At 44.1% G+C, this 17265-nt stretch overlaps 1 protein-coding gene across 1 annotated transcript in view; it reads left to right on the top strand.

The window, feature by feature from the left end:
• PRIMA1 (proline rich membrane anchor 1) overlaps positions 1-16897 on the top strand; it is a 70930-nt gene extending 54033 nt beyond the window's left edge. Inside the window, exon 4 of the mRNA XM_010003760.1 lies at positions 16798-16897. Within this exon, the coding sequence (XP_010002062.1) occupies positions 16798-16897 (100 nt within the window). The remainder of the gene's footprint in view (positions 1-16797) is intronic.
• Positions 16898-17265: the final 368 nt, after the last annotated feature.

Below are 17265 nucleotides of genomic sequence, written 5' to 3'. Positions count from 1 at the left end.
CCCAGCCCATTTTGTACCATTCATTCCCCAAAAGAACGAGGACTGTGTAGTCCTCCACACAGCCATGTCCTGTGAGAAGCACTAAGGGTGAGCACGATCTAGTCCAAAATCTTTATTAATTGTAACAAAACTGTGCTTTTCCATGTGGGGAGGGAAAACAAAACAGTGACCTGACTTCCTTAATCACTTTGAAGAGGAGATTCATGGCATGGCTGATGGCAGACAGGTCACGGTGCACTGAGATTGTTAATCTGTTCTGTTTTCCCTGACACATTAGAAGGTTTTGTACTGAAGTGGTACCTTAATTCTCAGCAGATGGCTGCAAGAACAGTAATTACTCAGACAATAAAGTGAGGAAGTTAGTGGAAAAGCTGGGTTAAAAAGAAGTGTTTGAGTGGGGAACACATTAAGAGAAGTTCTGTTGTGACAGAGTTGTGTCTGTGATGCAATTCCCTGGTGTCAAATCAGTTGTGCACTGCAAAAGCAGTCAAATCCTGAGAAGAACCATTCAAAAGCAGATACGATCTTCAGGAAGACCTGGGGATGTCACTGAGGACAGCTGGAAAAAGACAACATTCAAATTTTTGAAAAAGCAAGGAAAAGACAGTCCCACTGTAGCCTGATTATCTTTGCCATTGTCTGAATATTGATTATTAACAACAAAAGGATTGGCATCTACTGCTGAGCACCACTGTCCAGGTCTTTTGCCACCCCTAACTAAAGCCCAGTGTCCCCATATGTTGCTTAGCCTCTATGCCTAGTCATCTCCCAGTGGTGAGTTTACTCCCATCCTTGGAATGAGGTTGCAGATGATCAACTAATGACAATTTAAATACCCTGAGCAATCAGTCTTTCTGCAGGAGGTGCTATTTTTTAATAATAAAGAAATTAATTGATAGAATCACAGAATGGTTGAGGTTTGAAGGGACAGCTTGAGATCATCTAGTCCAAACTGTTCTTCTAACAGAGTCAGATAGAACAGCTGGGTGTTGACTATCTCCACAGGTGGAGAGTTCACAATCTTTCTGAGTTCTTGTTGGTTTTCTTGTCTTCTTTCGAAGCTATCACTATTTATTAAATTAAGCAGAACTTTGCTTTATGAAAACCAAGTGCTAGTACAAGGAAAACCAGCTATTCTTCCAAATAATACTGAAGCCTGGGTGTTGGCTGTGCACCAGTTTCCAGCATAGTATGTATGAAATGAGCTGTCGAACAGCTTTACAACTTGACCCAAGCTCACTGGAGATGCCAGAGACTGGGGACTTTGGATGGGGGGCTAACATTGCCACTGCCCAATGTTTCATGCATGCATCAAGACAAAAAAGGGTTGGCCTGATTTTTGAAGTAGAATAACAATAGTATTGCAGTCTCTTTTCACTTGTGGCCTGTGATAGGACAAGGGACAATGGATTCAAACTTGAGCACAGGAGTTCCACCTCAACATGAGGAAGAACTTCTTTACTGTGAGAGTGACAGAGCATTGGAACAGGCTCCACAGAGAGGTTGTGGAGTCTCCTCTGGAGACATTCAAGACCTGTCTGGATGCCTTTCTGAGTGATCTGCCCTAGTTTTTTTTGGTCCTGCTCTGGCACAGGGGTTGAACTCAATGATTTTTGGAGGACCCTTCCAACCCCTAACATTCTTGGATCCTGTGATTCTGCGATACTTGTTACCAGTTTCTTTGACAGATCAAGGGCTGGTAAGTAAAGTGAGTAAAGGGCTGATGAGTAAAATCTCTCACTTTGGAGAGATGGCTGAGCCAAGCCCCATGGGCAGTGCTGTGCAGAACAGCTTGCTTTGCTGTTGCCTCTGCAGTACATGTTGGTCAGATAAGCAGAAGGAATTGCTCTTTAATGCTGTCAGTCTTAGATTTTTATAAGCACTACATGTTTGCAAAGCTATTACAGGGCAGGATTTCTCTGTCTCTTTTAAGACATACCAAAGTCACATTCTGCTAGGGAGAAAGTTTGCTGTCGTAAATGGAAAAAGTGTCCCACTGTTTCTCATAACCAGAAACGTTGAAAACCATGCTTTAGTCTTTAGCATAAATCAGGTGGTCCAACTGCTTCACAGTATTCTCTCCTGTGGATTAGTTTTCATTTGTTCACTCCTAATTTGTGATCCATGGCAGAGCATTCTGGACTGTGATCAAATCACTTTTTACTGTGACCAGAAACAAACTTTCCATTTTTCTGTGTTCTGCTGCAGATGAGGATACCACATGGAGTGGGCAGAAGTCTTGCACTAGATTCAAGTATTGTACAGTTTCTGCCTTAGTGCAACTCTGGAATAGCCGTGGGTGGATTTTAAAGGCTCATGCCAGAATGTAATGGTCTAATTTTTTTGGTTGAAATATTCATGATTTACCCCAGCACAATTGGAAGATATAAGTGGATACTAGATCTTTGAAACATGCAGGAGAGCTGCCAGGCTCTCCATGAGTTTTATATTACATTTTTTCCTGAAGTAATAACTTCTGAAGCAATCTGACTAAATAGGAGATCAGGGTTCTCTTCACCTGCTAGTCTGAAAACTGACTTTAAACTCAAGACACTTACATATTCAGAATCCTACAAGGCAAAGAACTAAAGTTGTCTCAGAAATTAATTTTTAAGCCAGTCATAGTTTTTGCAAGCTGAAACGTGGCTGACCCTGCTGTTGAAAAGCCACAACTGTGGCTGAGATGTTCCTGTAACAGTATGCAAGGACACCTGAAGAAAGTTTTTGCCTTGATTATCTGGGTCGTCTGAGCCTAGGGCTGTGCTTGTAACAAGAACCCAGCAGCAGCACCTTGGCATGCCTGAGACAATCTTTCTTATGACTCAGAGGAAATTGTACCCATGATAGTGGGGTGGGAGTGTAGATCCATTACTGTAGGTCTGTATTACCCAGGAATTCCCTCTGCACAATGAGAATTCCGTAGGAAGCAGCTGGGTGCCTTTATTACCCCCTTTCCCTTTCTGTAAGGGATTTACAGTGCATATGGAGTAAAAGAAGTAAAGTCTTATTTCTCTAGTGGCTGAACAGCTGCAGCTCCCTGAGAGTTCAGCAGACCCAGCAGACTTGCAGGAGCTTTAAAACCCAAAAGTTAGAACAAGAAAGCTAGAGAACTGTGGCAATGCCCAAACAGTTCCCACAGATGCCCCATGCTGCTCCAGGCAGGCTGTGCCTGAACTCACTATGCTCTATGTTGAGGTGAGAAGAAGCCAGCCCTGATTGTGGAGCAGCTAAGCATCAGCTGATCCCCAGCCCATCACAGGCATGTGACCACCTTGAAGATGCTCAGCACACCTCTCAGTCTCATGTGCATGCCCCATTGTCCTCCAGTCTCTCCCCTTTTTCCCGTCTCTGCTCTCTTTTCCACAGAGCTTTGGTTGCTGCATCACCCCTGTTTTTTCCCCAGATTTGACCAGGCAGAAGATACCCCCTTCCTGCCTGGCCTTTTGGCATGCTTCTGGCCAGCAATCTTGGTTTGGGGCCACCCTTGGCTACCCTAATCTGTAGCTTCTGCTGACTTTGATTTTGGTACTTGACTCTACCCTGTATGTCTGTGTGCAGGGACCCTGGGGAAGGGCAGAGCTTGGGGAATGGCAGGAGCTGCACTCGGATGTGCTTCCTCCTGTGCAAGGAGTCTCAGCCAGAGGTAATGAGGCATCTGACCACAGCAGCATTATTTCACACTGTAATTTATGTGCATTAGTTTCACACCTTTGTCTAATTAGTTAGAACTTGGTATCCAAACAAGGTCTTAGCTTTTCCATGCCCTAGCTGAGAGCAGATGTTGGTAAAGGAAGGCTCAAGGGTGCTTGTTCCCAACAGCTGGTTTCAGGGGTCCCTGCTACTCTGAAGGGGGGGTCACAGTAACCTCTGCCTTGCTGTGCTGTTTGCTGCCATGCAGCCCCACTGCCTGGGGCACAAAGGGTGCAGGGTGGGTTGCCCAGGAGCAGAGCTGCAGTGCTGCTTGGGCACACATCCATAGCCTGCAGCTACCCACAAGCCCCTGGGCACGATCTGGGTTGGAACTAGACGGTCTTTAAGGTCCCTTCCAACTCAAACCAGACTGCGATTCTGTGATTTCTGCTACCTCTACCCTTCCTTCTCTGCACTCCCCATACTTAACTGCTAAATATTTATAATGCTCCCAGGTTGCTAAGCAGCGCCCAGCTCCCCGCTCGGGAGAGCCTTGCTGCAAAGGCAAGACATGCAATAGGTCAGCGTGGGCAGAGCTAGGGGGATGGGGAGAAAATGGCATCTGCCAGGGTGGTCCTGCTCTGTCACATGCTTACCTCATTCTGACTCTGGTGTCCCCTTCATTGGCAGGCACAGGGCTACCCTCTCCAGTATGTCTGGGCTGGTGAATGATGCTCCCGCTTTGTATGTCTCAGAGAGTTGGCTAAATAGCCACATCAGAGGGCATTTGGGGAGATGAGCATCACAGCATCCATTCCCCAACCTAATGACAGGTGACAGAGTGAAGCATTAACCAGGTATCTGGTCTAAAGGGTATGATCTCTGCTGTGTGTAAGGCAAGATTGGGAAAACAGGGTCATTCCTCATTCTGGCCTTTGAAAAGAGGTCTCAGATAGAGAAATGGTGCCTTCTCTGATGTCTGCTTTTTTGAGACAGTGGCATGAAAGGCATCAGTACTTCCCAGCAACAGGAACTGCAAGCTAACCTGTCTCTTCCTTTTGGTTGCTCTGAGCCCTTGGAAGCCAATGTGGATAGTAGCTGAACTCGAATCCTTCCTCAGGAATTGTCCCCAGTTACAATTGTCTTAAGCCCAACAGCTCCCAAACTGCACAAATCTTTGCATAGACTTCAAGGTGTGCAGGACTGGCTGGTTGCTCTGCCTTTTATGGACTTGCCCCAGTGCACCCCTGAAGCATAGGAAGGCTGGGACTAGTCTGTGCAGTCCACATACAGTGAGTTTGCATTTATGCTGCAAAAAGCAGGGCCTGGCTCTGCAGACTGTTCTTTGTGAGTGGAGAAAGTCAGAAGCGGGTGCTTGGAAATCAGTGGTCTGACTCCAGTTGGTGGCAGAGACAGATTGCCTCACATGCAAAGTGATCTATACAGCTGCAAAAGTCAATTCATTTTTCAGAAATTTTAATTTTCCTTCCATTTATTTGTAATGCAGACACTCTTCTACTAAAGACATTTTTATAATAGAAAATTGCAGAGAGTTTTGGTTCATCCACACAGAAATTAATAATTACTATTTAAATAATTTTGTGACATTCTCTTTAAATTATTCTGTGAAATAGCAGTAGCTTTGTTCTTCTGTATGAATCAAGTCCATCAGTTGGACTTGTATTTGCAAGGGATCAAATAGCAAGGTAGTCACCTACATTCAGCAAAAAATCTGAGCACAAAGTAGCACAGAAGATCAACTTTGTTCTGGGGATAGAAAAGTCCAGTGCTTGAAATGGCAGTACCTACAGTCTCTTGGCTGGTGAGAGACATATTGTCCTTCAGATGTGCCAGAAGAGCAGTGAAGAGCAGCCCTTGCTCAACTTCTCTCTCTGCCACCTTATTCCAATTGCATGTTTTTCCAGTACTGATGCCCACCCTGACCCAGAGCATGCAGCACCAACAGCCCACCATGGCAGGGGATTCCTGCACCTTTCCCTCCTCCACTTCCCCTCCAATACAGGTATCTTCTTGTAAGGAAAATTTCTAATTGGGAATCCAGCTAAATAACAGTTTATTTATAGTCTTCTACTGACCTCACTGTAACTGAGCAGAAGCAGTTAGGTAGTTGTCATGTCTTGTTCAAGGTAGATGTTTAGATGTGTTGTCTGTATTTAAAAAAGGCAAGGTATGGATGAGGGTTGGTACAGCTGGGAACATGAAAAGCATGTTTCTCCAGATTTCCTAGTTAGTGTTTGTTAAGCACTTTGAAGATAGAAGGTATTGAATAATAAGAGGTATTGTTCAGTCTATTCCAGAAGGACTTTATGCCACTAAGAGAAAGATCTATTTAACCTTTGACTGGTGTTTTTGTATTACTGAGTGGCAAATGAGCAGAGGAGTGTTTGTTGCCTTCATCCCAGCACCTGTGAGAACACTGGTGTCTCAGTTTTGTGTGGGTCATGGAGAGCTGTCACAGATGTGTGCAGAAATGACGGATCAAATTTGCATGTGTGTTCAGCTTGTGGGCAGAAAAGCCCAGGGAGTGTGCACAGTCTGGTTCAGGGGCAGCCTTAGATTTTTGTCCAGCATTACACAAGCTCCATGACTTCGATTTTATTGAGACACCAGCATAATGCAGCTGCTGCCATGATACATCCAGTCTGCACTACTCTGGAGAATATTCACAGGAGGGCTCCAAGAAGACCTGCTCTCTTCCCTCTTCTGACCTGCATTAAATGAGGGAAAACAAAGTAAGTGAGTGTACAGCCTTCATTATTAGCTGTTGCCTGTTCCTAGTCATCACCTAGAACCAGGTGCCATAGCAGAGCACCTACTTGCCTTGATCGAAACTGGGGCTGCACCTGAAGTTCAGTGAAAGTATTCCTCCTGATGCATTGATGGTTTCAGTTCCCTGCAGTTGTCAGTCTTCCTTTTTTGATACTTCAGAGGAGCAGCCTAGACATCTTAGTAACACAGGACTGGAACAAGACCCTTGGGTTACCCTGTCTGTCCCTGACATTGTGGGCACTGTAGCATTTGAACCTTTTCACAAACATACCAGCCTCTCTCTTGAAGCTGTGTAGTTTTCCCTCTCTCCCTACTCCTTCCTCCAGCAGTCCCAGTTCAAACTGAGAGTAAAAGAACCTTCTTTGCATCTCCAGCTTAAATTTACCCATGGTGCCTTCCCATTTTTTCCTTTCAAATGCCTTTTTCCTTCTCTGGTGTTCACCGAGACCAATCCAACCCCCTCTTTCTTTTCTTAGACTGGGTTGTTCAGGCTTGTTTATTGTGTTCTGTAAGAAATGAGGCAAGAAATCTGAGCTGCCTGCTCTCTGTACATTATAGACTTGCTAGGGCAGATCATTCCCAATGCAATAGTTATATATAATCCTGGTGCTACATATATACTGACAATTGCAGGCTGTTTCTGCACTGCTTAGCAGAGCAGGGTGTGCTATGAACTGAGCTCCATGAACGTACCAAGGCTGCCAACAGTGTTCTGTGGCAGGACAGGCCTTTGAGGAGCAGGAGTGTACACAGATCATCCCCAACAGGCACTGTGAGCCACGGCCCTGGCCACAGTCATCCTCCTGGCATGTATTGGCTTTGTTCAAAGCAAGGTGTCTTCATTCCATGCGTGTAGTGTCTTTCTAGGGGTTCTTTTGGTTTTCTTCATTTAGTGGCTTTTGGCCGTGCTGGAAGGCTAGCAACATGAGCTCATTTTTTTACATTAGGCCCATTATTTTTTTCCTGTTGTCATCAAAACATATCAGCAATGTATTCCCCACTGAGAATACCTGATGGATAACATCAGCTGTAATATCCCACCTGTCAATAAAACCTTTTGAAGATCATTACAGGGAATGCAAAGAATGGGTTGTAATGTGAGAGGTCACTGAAAGTACTTTTATCAATTATGTCAGTGAATAGTCTGGTATCCTAATAAAGCTGCTTCTCTTCCTTAAGATCAGTTTTGTGTAGGAGCATAATTGTGAAGTGAGCTTAATTGAAGACCTAGTGGGAAATGTGATTGCATCACCTTAGTCTCCCAGGGACAGTTTTTCCTCTGTAACATCAGAACAAATCCTCCTCAAGCCCAGCTAAATCTGTGGAATTACTCTGACTTTGCACTGCTGAAAATAAATGAAGGCTAAACTCCACTTCTTAAATTTCACGTGTGGCTCAACAATCTACTGCAATTACTTGCAATCTGAACAAGCCAAGTCCTCCTCCCTTCAAATATACCCTGAGTGACTTCAGCAGTCTGGGATAGATGCACTTCTGCAGAAAGAGATCTGCCCACCACATTTTCCAGCCTGAGTGCACCAGCTCAGGGAACCTCTAAGTGCCTGTGAATGGTTGCAGAGCTGCTCTGTAAAGATTTTATATTTTTTTTTTTCCCCTGAGAAGCACTCAGCAAAGGCTAGATCCTCAATCTGTGCACAGTGAGGGGAATTTCACGCTCACAGGGGAGATGGAACCACCCCAAAACATAGATCGCCCACATGCCTGCAGGGCTTGATTAAATATACTCCAGAAACTGGTCAGCTAAAAATGGCTGTGAGGGACAGCTGAATGAGCCATAAATTGCAGGCTTGAAAACATTCATGTGAACAGCCAAAAAAGAAGAAACTCTCTTTAGGAGATGGTATCTTGGGGTTAGATCAAAGCCTATTGCTGCAACATGACTTGCAGTTCTGTTAAAGTCTTTCCCCTTTGCCTAATGGTCCTAGCTCTGTGCACTTGCACAGATCTCCCCTTCTCCACATGGCAGACAGACAGAAAAGGTCTCAAGATGTTAAAAATTGCATGCTTGCTTTCTTTTGCAAATCTTATTTGTCAGCTGAGCACAAGTTTTATTTGGCTAACACTGAAGTAGTCAAAGGTCTCTAGGTAAAGAACAGCCTTTTCTTATTCGCAAAAGACTTATTTTTTTTTCATAAGAAGCAAAAGGGCAACACAGCATGAGGAAGACCTCCATCAAATGTTCAAAACTGAAAGAAACTAAGTATACTATATATCCTTCCAAGTGTTGCAAGTAATGTCATCCAGGCTACCTAGAAGAATTTTTAGTTTGGAAGAGTAAGTCAAAAACATCACCATTGGGATAATAAGTGATAAAAACTGGGGTAAAACTGTTTGTCTTTTAGATGCTGGACTTCCTAACTTACCAAACTGGAGATGGAAATTTGGGGAATACATGTAAAAGCCTTGGGAGATTGAGAATATTGAATATTGGTCCTCAACAAACATTGAGCAGTAGTGAGTGTATTGCTGAAAGTTGTCCAGATGGAGCTGCTTTGTATTATAACTGTAAAACATTTGCTTTGCACGTGGGAGGTGAGCCAGAACCTCTTCCTAAAAGCAATTAATAGTATGCTGCTTGTTTTCTGGAGAGATAGATCATTCACATATGGCTGTTAACTAATTTAATATTTGAAAAACTAAGGTTTAAGAGAATTCTCATCATCAGGGTTTCTTCTTTGATTTCTGACTTTACACAATCAAATAAAAAATATCCAGAGTGAATTTTTTTGGTCCCTTTTGAAACAACCAAAGGGAGAAGTCAGAATGTGACTTTAACATGAGCACCGTGCATCTGGGCCATAACACCAGGCTGGCCAGCCCAGGTGAGGCATCAGGCAAGGCTTGTGGTGGGCAACTGCACACCAATTCAATGGCTGTGTCCCAGAAAGCAACTGCTGTCAGTGCACTGAGCCCCTCTATCAGGGGTCCTGTTCACAAACCAGTCTTAGAAAGCTAAGTTTGCTTTGCCCACCAGTTGCTATTGCAGGAACTGATGCACCTCTGATGACTGATGGCCAGCATGAAGCAAAGGGCTGTTTGATGAACACCCCCAGTACTGAGGTGTAAGCAGCCTCCATTCATGTTCTTTATGATCTTATAAACATCCAGGCTATTTGAAGAGATGGTTTAGTAATTGATTAAAGTCACAAAATGTATTCTTCCTTTCCTATCTTGTAGCTGCTAAATAAGGATGTTTTTGAAGTGTGACTGTAGCCCACACATCATAATGTCTGGGCTCTCAGCAGTGAAGCCTAGCCAGGAGCTCTAAATATAGATGCTACAGGTACTGCTAGCATCCTAGCTCAGGAGATGAAGCTGAGTGAAAGTATACTTACCAGATACTTACTCTGTTTCTTGGACAACTTGTGTAACCCAGGAAGATGCTGCTGCAGTTGGATCTTTGCTGGTATATAGGTAGCTTGGATATTTCTGCAGTGCGTTGGGGGCACATCAGGGCAGACCAATCCTGTGAAGCAAATGGGTGTGTCATATAAGACCCAATTTTATTGAAAATCATTAATTTTTATGTGTTGATGGCTAATGAAATATTCATGGGTGTGGAGAAGAGCTTTGAAGTCATTGCACGAATAAGCACTACATCTCCAGCTCTCTGGTTGAACGCTCCCCTTCTGCTGCTTTGCCCCAGGGGTGGGCAGGCACAGGGTGACCCAGGGGGCCTGTGCCAGCACAGGAGGGTGGGCAAGCTGCAGGGATGCTGGCCCAGAGGGCAGCTCCCTGGCTTCTTATCTTCCCCCATGGCACAGCCCTCTGCTGGGACATGCGAAAGTGGAGCCACCCACAGAGCTTGGTAACTTCCTTGGTCATGGTAGGAGCCACCTCGAGGTGAAACTGCCTTGAGAAGAGAGGCAAGTTCTTTATGTATTACTCAAAGCACCTTCACAAGGAGAACTAAAAAGGATTTTTGGCATAGATACCCTGCCCATTGGCAGAGGTACAGCCATGCAGAGGCAGTACAGAGATGCCTCGCAGCTTTCATTGTTGGTAAAATCTTCTATCAGTGGGTATATATCCCCATACAATGATTTTTTTTTAAAATATATATTTTTGTAGGTGTTTTCTAACCACAATTTACAATTTTGTACAAATGCTCAGGACAGACTGGAGTTGCACCATGGTCTTCTGAGCACTGGGCATCTCCTTCAACAACACACAGCAGGGAGGGCAAAGTACCTTTCCTCCTCTAACTGCATTTTGAAAGAAGAATGGCATTCCATTCCTGTTTTGTAAGAAGCAGGATAAGTGTTTGCCTAAGTGGATGCTCCAGGCCAGCAAATCCCAAGTGGAGGCAGGCATCTCCTGGCAGTGCTGAGTCAGTTATGCGATCCCAAGAAGAAGGGGAATTTAAGATCCCTTCATTTTTCTGCTGCCAGTCCCAGGTCACCTCTCCTGTCTTGGCTGGGTTTCCCTGGGGTCCAGCCTTCCCAGGTGCCCACTGTGGTGCACTGGCACTCCACAGAGACCAAGTGCAGGGTCCTGCACTTTGGCCATGATAACCCCAAGCAGTGCTACAAGCTGGGAGAAGAGCACCATTCCTGGATGTGTTCAGGGAAAGACTGGATGTGGCACTTAGTGCCATTGTCTAGCCTGTGTGGTAGTGTTAGGTCCTAGGCTGGACTTGATGATCTTAAAGGTCTTTTCCAGCCTTGGTAATTCTGTGTGTGTGATTCTGTGTGTGTGATTGATATTGGACATAGGCAGTAAAAAACAGGTTTGCAATGCTCAGGCTTGTCTTACAAAATGAGGTTTTATTCTTAACTCTCATCCTTTCCAAGCACAAAGCACCTTGAAGAGTATTAGTGTGTGGATTTTCTTTCAGTTTAAAACCATTACCCCTTGTCCTCTCACTGCAGGTCCCTGTAAAAAGCTCCTCCCCAGCTTTCCTGTGGGCCCCCTTCAGGTACTGGAAGGCCACTGTGAGGTCCCTCCAGAGCCTTCTCTACTTCAGGCTGAACAACCCCAACCCCCTCAGCCTGCCCTCATCAGAGAGCTGCTCCAGCCCTCAGGTCATTTTTGTGGCCCTTCTCTGGACACATTCCAGCAGGTCCACATCTTTCTTGTGCTGGGGGCACCAGAGCTGGGCACGGTGTTCTAGGTGAGGTCACACCAGGGCAGAGTAGAGGGGCAGAATCACCTCTCTTGATCTGCTGGACACATTTCTTTTGATACAGCCCAGGATGGAGTTGGCCTTCTGGGTTGCAACTGCACATTGGTGGCTCATGTCCAGCTTTTGGTCCACTAGTCCTTTTCCAGAGGGCTGCTCTCAGGTGTGACCTCCCCCAGCCTGTATTCATATCTGGGGTTACTTCATCCCAGGTGCAGGACCCTGCACTTGGCCTTGTTGAACCTCATGAGGTTCACCTGGGCCCACTTCTCTAGCTTGTCCGGGTCCCTCTGGATGGCATCACATCCCTCTGGCATGTCGACCACACCACCCAGCTTGGTGTTATCAGCAAACTTGCTGAGGGTGCTCCCAGTGCCACCGTCTATATGGTTAATGAAGATATTAAACAACACTGGGCCCAGCACTGACCCCTGAGGGACACCACTTGTCACTGTTTTCCATGTGGACTTAGAGCCATTGACCACTACCCTTTGGATGTGACCATTGAGCCAAATAGGAATTTCTTTGAAAAATAAGATTTTTAATGTGATCAGAACCTCATCTGAAATTTAAGCTTGACACATGAAATACATTGTTAAATGGCTGTTTGATGCTTTCTTATTTTAGGACTCATGCAAATTAATGCATGCATGGTGGAGAGGTCAGTACGGACCCTGATGCATCGTTTCAGGCGTGTACTTCGCTGTACAGAGTTGCATGTACCTTTCATTTGCAGATGTTTGGCTTGATGAGTGCACCACTGTTTGCTAAACATCAAAGCATAAAGTGTACCAAATCATACTGTAAAGCAATGCAAATCACTTGTTAGCAAACAGCCTGTTTCACCTGCAACCAAGTGAGTATGTCACAGATATGAACAGTTTGCTACTCATTCCATCACTAACTTGAAATATCGCTTGCAGCAATGAAGAGCAACTCTGGAATGGAAGTGCATAAATACAGGGCCACAGCATCTCAACTGAAAGGGGGCTGGGAGTATTACACATAGGAAGCCCATGCATAATCTAGTTTATCAGGCAGAAAATAGGATAAAAGTGCTTCCTTTGGTGTGTAAGAGGAAAAACCACACGCTTGGATCTCAACAGTGGATGAAACTGAAGTAAAAAAGAGCTTGTGACACACAGTGCCCTAATGTAAAAGGGCTGTTGAAAAATTGCAGCAGGCCAAAATATCTTTCCATCTCTAAATACATAGATCAATTTTAAGCACTGTGACAAGTGCATACAAGTCTGTCAAGCCAGTCATTTAAATGGTGTAACCGAGGCCAGTTTGACCCCAAATCCATGCCTGACATGTCTGGAAACAAATTGATTGAAACAGTTAAAACAGGGCATTGTCCAAGCCTGAATTTTTGTCTCTGCCAGAAATACATAAATAAATATGTCAAATAACCATTTCAATTGAGACCCAAGAAAGCAGCTGCTCTGTTTGCTAGCACCAACCTTGAGCAGCTGATCAGCAGAAGCAGAACCCGGTTCCACTATTTGCAGGCTCTGAAAAAAATACACCTCTAATGCATGCTGGTACCAGTGGTGTAGTATCACTAGGAACCTCTCCAGCAGTGTTTCCAGAGAGGTCTCACCATCAAAGGAGAGTCTCCGAACCTCCCAAGGTCTGTGCTGGGAGACCAGCCTGGGGAGGGCATAGAGCAAACTGGCTCTTGGGAAGAGAAACTGAGGCAAAAAAAAAGGGGAAGGAAAGGAAAGAGTTTCAAGAGAACTGAAGAAGTCAGTCTTGAAATGTAGAAAAATGTAGGTAAAAATCAGAGGAAGACATTTTTTAACATGAAGAAAGAGGAAGTCTACATGGGGAAAGAACATGGAACTGGAGAGATGCAGAAAAACATAGAGCAAAAGAAAGAAGGGGTGAATAGGAGAAAAATAGCTAGCAATTAGAACTGACCAAAATGTCTTCATTTTTTGACCATTCATAGAACTAATTGTAAGAGTTGGAGCTGTAGTGGGGTGGGGAGTTAGAAAAAAAAGAAGAAAAAAAAAAAGGCATTTTTGAAAGCAGCAAAGAAGTTTCAAGACAGCCACACCATTTTTCCTACCAGGAAGAAAATAAGAGAAGTATTGCTGTCAGATTCTCCATTCTTCTTGTCAGGGATGAGACAGTGTGGATGGTGCTTTACAGTGTCATGAAAGACAGAGCTATAAAAGCTTGTGTCAGTTAGAGACAGGCACAGCATGTTAATGGATAAAAAAAGGGTTCAGTAAGGCTCTTAGTGTCCCCTTTCCTTCCATTTCCATTCTGGAATTGTAGCTAATATTAACAAGCCTTAACTCTTACCAGTTAAGTGTGGCGTATCACAGTCACAAGTATTTTCTTTGAGATTACAAGCAAAACAAAGTTATTTTCCTGTAATTATTCTTCATAAATCTTTCACTAACACTTTCCTGAAATGTAATGTCCTTAACTATTTAATTTTTTATTAATTGTTGTTATGGAAGTGCATAAATACAGGGCCACAGCATCTCAACTGAAAGGGGGCTGGGAGTATTACACATAGGAAGCCCATGCATAATCTAGTTTATCAGGCAGAAAATAGGATAAAAGTGCTTCCTTTGGTGTGTAAGAGGAAAAACCACACGCTTGGATCTCAACAGTGGATGAAACTGAAGTAAAAAAGAGCTTGTGACACACAGTGCCCTAATGTAAAAGGGCTGTTGAAAAATTGCAGCAGGCCAAAATATCTTTCCATCTCTAAATACATAGATCAATTTTAAGCACTGTGACAAGTGCATACAAGTCTGTCAAGCCAGTCATTTAAATGGTGTAACCGAGGCCAGTTTGACCCCAAATCCATGCCTGACATGTCTGGAAACAAATTGATTGAAACAGTTAAAACAGGGCATTGTCCAAGCCTGAATTTTTGTCTCTGCCAGAAATACATAAATAAATATGTCAAATAACCATTTCAATTGAGACCCAAGAAAGCAGCTGCTCTGTTTGCTAGCACCAACCTTGAGCAGCTGATCAGCAGAAGCAGAACCCGGTTCCACTATTTGCAGGCTCTGAAAAAAATACACCTCTAATGCATGCTGGTACCAGTGGTGTAGTATCACTAGGAACCTCTCCAGCAGTGTTTCCAGAGAGGTCTCACCATCAAAGGAGAGTCTCCGAACCTCCCAAGGTCTGTGCTGGGAGACCAGCCTGGGGAGGGCATAGAGCAAACTGGCTCTTGGGAAGAGAAACTGAGGCAAAAAAAAAGGGGAAGGAAAGGAAAGAGTTTCAAGAGAACTGAAGAAGTCAGTCTTGAAATGTAGAAAAATGTAGGTAAAAATCAGAGGAAGACATTTTTTAACATGAAGAAAGAGGAAGTCTACATAGGGAAAAAACATGGAACTGGAGAGATGCAGAAAAACATAGAGCAAAAGAAAGAAGGGGTGAATAGGAGAAAAATAGCTAGCAATTAGAACTGACCAAAATGTCTTCATTTTTTGACCATTCATAGAACTAATTGTAAGAGTTGGAGCTGTAGTGGGGTGGGGAGTTAGAAAAAAAAGAAGAAAAAAAAAAAGGCATTTTTGAAAGCAGCAAAGAAGTTTCAAGACAGCCACACCATTTTTCCTACCAGGAAGAAAATAAGAGAAGTATTGCTGTCAGATTCTCCATTCTTCTTGTCAGGGATGAGACAGTGTGGATGGTGCTTTACAGTGTCATGAAAGACAGAGCTATAAAAGCTTGTGTCAGTTAGAGACAGGCACAGCATGTTAATGGATAAAAAAAGGGTTCAGTAAGGCTCTTAGTGTCCCCTTTCCTTCCATTTCCATTCTGGAATTGTAGCTAATATTAACAAGCCTTAACTCTTACCAGTTAAGTGTGGCGTATCACAGTCACAAGTATTTTCTTTGAGATTACAAGCAAAACAAAGTTATTTTCCTGTAATTATTCTTCATAAATCTTTCACTAACACTTTCCTGAAATGTAATGTCCTTAACTATTTAATTTTTTATTAATTGTTGTTTGTTTTGTTAAACCATGTAAAGAACAATAGCACAGACTGACTGTTGTGTTACATTAGTTTGTCTGGTCCTCTTTATCCCCTTAGAAGCACCTTAATCTCAAAGAACTAATGTCTGAAATATCCATGTGGACAACACAAGGTTTTTTCTCTCCTACTGCGTGTACAGCTTCAGTTGTATATAAAGGTCACACTGTTTTTGAGGAAAGAAGTTGGGGGAAAACACATGATGTTACATGAGCTGTCACAGGACTTGAGCTCAGGTCTTACTTCACAGAGTCACTTTAAAACCCCAAATAAGAGGATTTTGTTCCATGATGTGCAGATGCTTGTTAGATTTCTGCGCTTGCTGAGCATTTGCTGAATTCCCTCACAATTAGCATTGGCAGTCCTGGTCTCTGTTATCAAATGGTGCCACTGGCCACTAAACAAAATAAAAAGGGAATGCTTCAGTGGTTGGTGCTCAGGGACTGGTAGATCACAGGAGACACCATGTTTCAGTCACTGACTCAGAAACCTAGAACATGGATATCTGTTTCTGGTCTAGTAAAGTAGCCTTTCTTCATAGGCAATGCAGAGAAACATGAATGCCTTGGGCACAAAGCATCTGACTTATTTTGGGTATCCACACTGAGCTGTTGTGAACTGTCTTTTTAAAGTACCTGTTTCTCTCCATTGACTGTGAAGGTAGTCTGGAGTGGTCACCACAGGTATACATACCTACGATGTTCAGATGAATCCTCTGCTAGTGACCAAACATGGTGGGTTTACGTTGACTGGTGAATGAGTTGGGTCCTCAGTGGACACGACTGGTTATACCAGTTTGAATGATACTGCACTTTGAGGAGAAAGGCCTAGGACTGCCCCAAGGCAGAGCCTGACCCAGCACCCAAGCCTCCATTCTAGGGGTGAAGGTCATGGTGTAGGGCTCTCCTTCCAGCAGCCTTTGTCTCGTGCAACATACACACTTGTATCTATACACAGGCTAGAATGAGGAGACCGACAGCCCATCAACAGGGCTTAGGACCAGACCCTTCATCTCCCAGGTGAATCATGGGGCTTGAAAAAAGTACAGCTGCTGGTTTGACCTGTGTTTTAAAAGGGAAAATAGAAAGGAAAAGTTCAGCATTATGATGCACCTTACACACCCTTGCTTTCAATCTGTGTTGACAAAGATAATGTTTATCTCTGTCCTTTCTTCTTCCCCCACCCTTCCTATAAATCACCAAACCTGGGATCACCCAAGGAAACCAATGAGAAAAGAAGAGAACGGAACCAGTCGGGCTGAATATGCAATGACCTCCTCCCAGAACAACAAAACAGTTGATAACAATGCGGTCGTATAATCCCCAAAACCCCACCGAGGCACAGGAGGTGGCAAACATTCAAAGCACACACACAGAGCAAGGTGGGTGAAATAAGGCAATGAAAGGAGCTCTGTGGCCAAGGACTCCATTTCAGAAACAGTACACGCATCAGTGATTCAGAAGAGAAAAGCAGGCTGCTCTTCAAGCTTGCTGCTTCTCCAAGGGAGGATAAACTCGCCCATGGGGCTGCCTGGAGAAAAGGCCTCTGAAAGGCATAAGCATTGCATGCTGCATCTCGTGAAAGCGATGTCGCAACGCCTCCTGCTTCTTCCTCTCTTCCCCCCCACTACTCAGTTTGAATTGAGTGTCCACAAAAAGCTGCTGAAATAGCATCTTGTGAGGAGAAG

Source organism: Chaetura pelagica, unplaced genomic scaffold, assembly GCF_000747805.2.
Source record: "Chaetura pelagica isolate M959 unplaced genomic scaffold, ChaPel_1.0 scaffold48, whole genome shotgun sequence".
In the NCBI taxonomy this organism is placed as follows: domain Eukaryota; kingdom Metazoa; phylum Chordata; class Aves; order Apodiformes; family Apodidae; genus Chaetura; species Chaetura pelagica.
Note: the sequence above shows the minus strand (reverse complement) of the source record. Positions and strands in the feature narration are given on the sequence as shown.